We start from the raw sequence: 6039 nt of genomic DNA on the forward strand, positions 1-6039 counted from the left end.
TAGCATGGCAAAGGTATGGAACCGTGGTGCCGAACGAGGCCATGCGAAAGAGAAGAGCAAAGCGAGGCCAAAGGGGGCAGTCGGTGAGAATACGGACCGAGATGGACGGTTCCCGAACGGGACACAAATGTAGTCGGTGCAAGCAAGAAGGTCATACGAAGCGGAACAAGAAGTGCCCCATGTACAATGCATAATACATTGTACACATATTAGATGTTACTATGTATTATTTTGCCTCAGTGACTTAGTAAGGCAAGAAAAAGTCTTGTAACATTTCTAGTTGATTTAATGAATTTTCCCGGCTTTAAACATTTAAATCGCATTATATTATAGTTCCCAATTTTCCAACCAAATATGACTTTTATTACCAGTTTATGGGTTCGAAAAATCATAATTTGGAGTGCTTTCACCCCCAATTTTGTTGGTTAACAAAAATCAACGTAAACAAGTGTAGTTTTGTAATCATGTTTTGGAACATAATTTGATTGTTTTTTAATACAATAAGGGCATTTTTTGAAATTCTTGAAAATGCAAAGAACTACCATTTTCCACGAATATATTGATTTTTCAGACCACTTTCACGAGTCAAAAAAACATATTTTCGGATACCATTTCTTCATGAAATTTTTTCCTACCAAAGTCTTCACACCCTATTTTGATGGGAAGCAAAAAATTTCATCAAAAAATATAGGGAAGGGAGTTTTGTAAATGCGTCAAAACGCCAAAAAATAAGCTAATTTGAGTCGAAAAATGACTTTTATGACCATTTTCTGGGGTCGAAAAAACAAGTGTAGTTTTGTAATCATGTTTTGGAACATAATTTGATCGTTTTTTAATAGAATAAGGGCATTTTTTGAAATTCTTGAAAATGCCCTTATTCTACCATTTTCCACGAATATATTGATTTTTCATACCACTTTCACGAGTCAAAAAAACATATTTTCGGATACCATTTCTTGATGAAATTTTTTCCTACCATAGTCTTCACACCCTATTTTGATGGGAAGCAAAAAATTTCATCAAAAAATATAGGGAAGGGAGTTTTGTAAATGCGTCAAAACGCCAAAAAATAAGCTAATTTGAGTCGAAAAATGACTTTTATGACCATTTTCTGGGGTCGAAAAAACAAGTGTAGTTTTGTAATCATGTTTTGGAACATAATTTGATCGTTTTTTAATAGAATAAGGGCATTTTTTGAAATTCTTGAAAATGCCCTTATTCTACCATTTTCCACGAATATATTGATTTTTCATACCACTTTCACGAGTCAAAAAAACATATTTTCGGATACCATTTCTTCATGAAATTTTTTCCTACCATAGTCTTCACACCCTATTTTGATGGGAAGCAAAAAATTTCATCAAAAAATATAGGGAAGGGAGTTTTGTAAATGCGTCAAAACGCCAAAAAATAAGCTAATTTGAGTCGAAAAATGACTTTTATGACCATTTTCTGGGGTCGAAAAATCATAATTTGGAGTGCTTTCACCCCGAATTTTGTTGGTTAACAAAAATCAACGTAAACAACTGTACTTTTGTAATGCGTGAAAATGACCAAAATCTTCCAGTTTTACTAAGAATGACTTTCCGGACCCGGTTTTCGGGGCCTAAAAACCATGTTTTGGAACATAATTTGATCGCATAATTTGAAAGAAACTAATTAGTTATGTTCGCCCGAAGAGAGGGCGAACATATAATGGGTTGTTTTGTAAATATTGAATTCATATTATTTTATTGATTAGTCATCAGTTGAAGTGATAATTGAGTAAATTTGTTTATATATAGTTAGAACTAAGGCCATACACATACTCGAACTTCTCATCTGCTCATACTAAAAACATCTCATGGACAAGCAGAAACAATCTAGAAAGCTTGACGACGGGATGCAAGAATGGAGTTGTACAAAAACGAGAAGACTTGTTTCAACTGCCATGGAAAGGGATGCGGAGAAGATGAAGTTTGCTACGGAGATGCGGTTGTTGTGTTCTGCCCTTTGCACTGTAGCCATGTTAAAGGTTCAGTACACCCATGTGAGTAAAGTGGTGGAGGTGTGTGAAATGCTTCCGGCCATGTGAAACTGCATAGATTCCCTTACTGTAACCATGATAAAAGTAAAGTAAATGGCATAGTGGGGGGTGCTGTAGCCATGTGAGGCACTACATTGGCAGAGATTCCATTATTTTCTTCAGCAATAATGCTGAGTGAACATGTGTATGAAGGGAGCCTACTTAGGAAATTGGGGTTATAAATAGTGGAAAACTTGTTCACACTTTTTAAACAAATCTTAATTACATGGAGCCAATAGGTGAGGTTGTTCAAGGGGATACGTGCTACTGTGAAAGGCTTGCCGTTCATAGTCATTATCGAGGGAAAGGGCCTAATGCTGGAAGAATGATGTCCCGGTGTCCACTATGGCCAAACGGGTGCGGATACATGTTCTGGATCGATGAGCCACTTGAGCCGCGTGCTAGTGCAGTGCTTACTGAGATGACTAAGGAGATGAGTGACATGATATGGGATCATTACTTTGCGAAGGAGAGGATTAGAGAGAGGCATGATGAAGAACTTAAATCTGTGAAGGGGAAAAAAATGGGGGAGGGTTGTTCAAAAAAGGGATAAAAGTTGATGTCCTGGCAACGTGCATGTACTGTTGTTTTTTCTTATTATGTTAATCAATAATACATTGTCCATGTCCTTTCCTACTTTGCGAACTCAGTCTTATTTATTAAGTTATTTACATTTTAATATTTTAAAGTGACCTCTATGTAATTTTCGCCTATAAATAAGTTCTCCCTCATCATCTCACTTTCATCACCAGCTCAAACACATTATATCATTTATGGATTCCGCTGCTGTCGATAAGTGCTACTGTGACAAAGCCCTTGTTAAGAGGGTTTGTCGGGACAACGGTCCCGACGTTGGTAGACGGATGTTGCAATGTCCTGACGGCGCAACTGGTTGTGGTTACTTACTATGGCTAGATGATCGACTAGACAACCGTTCAACTGTGGTCATCAACAAACTTGCTGAGGAAATAAGTGACCTCAAATGGTCGCAGGCAGCGGAAGTGGCAGAAATGGAGACGAAGCATGCCGAAAGAGTAAGAAGAATGAGGAAGACCATGAAAGGTGATGGATCTCGATGGGATGCTGAGGATGTGTGATGTTATTCATGTTATGTGTTTGGCTTCCAATGCTGTTTAACTTATGCACATCTGTCTATCTATCTTTATAACTGTTCCAATTGTTGTTTGCTCGTGTTACGTTTGTAAGTGCCCACTCGTATGTTTTAGTGGAATTTTAAGTGGTATGTTGATGCGTACTATGTTTGTGTGGCTTTGTTAGCAATGACAAACAATAAAATTCATGTTCGCCCTCCAGTCGGGCGAACATACAAGGGCTTGCCTCGTATCACTTGCGTTTACACTCCTCGCTTTTTTAATTACCACAAACTCAATTATCATACTACTTGACTTGCCCATTTGGATCTTCTGACTCACCGTTTTGGATGTTTAACACGCAACTACCTGTTGTATACGCTCGATTATCTGTTTTTTCTATCGTGATTATTTTGCTAGTATTTTAAAAAAAAATTCAAATTTTTTTTCAAATTTAATTTAATTGAAAATTTTAATTTATTATTTATAAATTAAATTTTTCCACACCGTTTAAAATATATTTAAAAAATTTCTAAATAATTAAAAAGCTCTCGTGCCTTGCACGGGCTATAAGCTAGTATTTTAAAAAAAGGTGGTTAGTTTTGTAAAGAAGTTGTTTAGGGTGGTTAGAAATTTGAAGGAGCCTCATTTATTATGTTATGTCATTTGTTATGTTATCATGTAAACGGAAAGTGCTAACATTATAGAACAATATGAGTGAACAAAAAACATAAACATAATAAAAGTACATAAACCGTTCTACCCGAATAAAAGTACATAAAGATAAACATAATGCATTATCAAATGCATAATAAAAGTGCATACACATAAACAAAGTACATACGAGGGGAAGCCAAAAAGCCTACTTCTTCGTATGCCCGAAGAAGTGACTTCCAGTGTAACATCTACGACCCTTCCCCTTCGCAGCTCTAGGTGGCTGCTGTCTCTGCTCATGCTCGGATGGCTCCTCATCGTCAGACTCCTCATCGTCAGACTCATCCTCAACCTCCGACGGCTGTGCTGCTGCTCTCGGTGGACGCACAGGTGCGTACGCCCAGGGGCTACTATCCCCCGCAAATGCAGCAAAAGCGGGTAAAGGTGTGGTAAAACCCTGGCCGCTGGTGGACATCATCGGAGTGAACGTGACAGGTGGACTCCCGAATCTGTATGTACTGCTCCCAAAGGACGGGTCCTGGGTGAATGGGGGAGGTGTGTGATCCTCTAAGAATGACATGTCAGGACGATATACATATGACTCTGACAAGTGATCCTGTGACGGACCCTCATCGTCCTGTGCCTCATCATCCCCTAATCTGCTCCTTTGGGGCCATGGAACCCCCTCAGATGTAGAAGGCTGAATGAATGGAGACCAACCACCAGCCTCAAAAGTACCTGCTCCATCATGACCTGCAGAATGTGAGGTGCCTGCAAGGTGTGAGCTACCCACATGGGTGTAGTAAGTGCCCTCTTCGGGCACTACCGGTGTGACTGGTGGTCGTCCCCTACGCCCACCAGGAGCCCGTGCCCTAGGTCTGGCAGGGGCCTGTTCCGCAGGTCGACGCTGTACACGAGTAACCATATCCTGTAAAATATGGTTTGCCAGACCCAAATCAGGAGCATAAGGGTCAATGGCACGCTGCATAGCGGATAACTGCTCCTCCTGTTTACAAACATGTATATTTAAGTCAGAACAGTGTACAAAAGAAGCGGAGAACATGTATATTTAAGCATGTATATTTAAGCATGTATATTTACCAGTTCCTGTGTCGAGAGCTGTGTTCCCTGGAAGGCACCCTCCTGCTGTGGCCAGTGTAAGGGGTTAATGATGATTCGACGTGTGACCCTGTGGAACCATGGCAGGTATGAGGCAGTGCAACCCTCGCCATGCATAAGTGGAGGAGATGCGAGGGCACGCTCCATGCAATAATCATCACCAACTACTAATCTAAACTAAAATTATCACTACCACTACTAATCAACAACAATCATCACCAACTACTAATCTAAACTAAAATTATCACTAACATAAGCTACTACCAAATACCAACTAACAAAACCCATTATAAATTATCAAACAAATTACTAATCAAGTCTAATTTTTAATTCATTCAAAATATGAGATCTAATTTTTAATTTTTTATGGAATATTTGTTATTAAATTCGAAAATTATTTTAATTAAATCAAAATTTCATAATAATTCCTATTTCGGTATAATATTTTTTTAATTCCAAAATTCGAAATAATTCCATTTTTTAATTCCAAAATTCGAAATAATTCAAATTAAATTCGAAAATGTGAGATTGCTTATTTTTATTCTATTTTTTAACGTAAAACACCCAAATTTAATCTACTAACCTAATTTCTAAATTTAATCTACTAACCTAATTTCTAAAATTAACATAATCTACTAACAAATACCAACTAACAACATTCATTATAAATCATCATACAAAATTACTAATCAAGCTAAGAACAATCATTATAAAATTTATAAAAATACATGCATGCAATTTGATGAGATTGAGAATGGTGAAAAAACCTTGAAAATGGGGTGAAATTGATTAATTGATTCGGTGAAAGTAGCAAAGCAAGCGCCCTTTTTCCCTTTTCTTTGTCCGGATCTCACTTTTTTCTCCAAATTCAAGCTTGCAATGTGTGTGCAATGTGTGTGTAATGTGCTCCTTCACATTACTAACCACCCGGAACAAAAACTTTACAAAACTAACCACCTTTTTTTTCACTTCACAAAACTAACCACCCTAATTCATAATCATCCAGGGGCGAACACCACAGAAAAATTTTTTGCAGGAGGCCCCTCCCAGGGGCGAACAACAAAGAATGTCCATTGAATCACACAAAACCTCCCCAGCCCCTCTTCTTCT

At 38.0% G+C, this 6039-nt stretch overlaps 1 protein-coding gene across 1 annotated transcript; it reads right to left on the bottom strand.

Annotated features, from left to right (window-relative positions):
- Positions 1 to 3866: 3866 nt before the first annotated feature.
- On the bottom strand, positions 3867 to 5066 carry LOC135150209 (uncharacterized). The gene is made up of 2 exons (XM_064086355.1): positions 4912 to 5066; positions 3867 to 4816 (listed from the first exon to the last, which is right to left on the bottom strand). Exons 1-2 carry the CDS (start codon positions 5044 to 5046, stop codon positions 4019 to 4021), a joined length of 933 nt encoding a protein of 310 aa, XP_063942425.1. The 5' UTR covers positions 5047 to 5066; the 3' UTR covers positions 3867 to 4018.
- Positions 5067 to 6039: the final 973 nt, after the last annotated feature.

Source organism: Daucus carota, chromosome 2, assembly GCF_001625215.2.
Source record: "Daucus carota subsp. sativus chromosome 2, DH1 v3.0, whole genome shotgun sequence".
NCBI lineage: Eukaryota > Viridiplantae > Streptophyta > Magnoliopsida > Apiales > Apiaceae > Daucus > Daucus carota.

Coding starts and splice junctions, on each gene's coding strand:
- LOC135150209 (XM_064086355.1), bottom strand. CDS start 5,046: ATGCATGGCGAGGGTTGCACTGCCTCATACCTGCCATGGTTCCACAGG. Junction 4,817..4,911: donor AGCTCTCGACACAGGAACTG/GTAAATATACAT, acceptor GTTTGTAAACAG/GAGGAGCAGTTATCCGCTAT.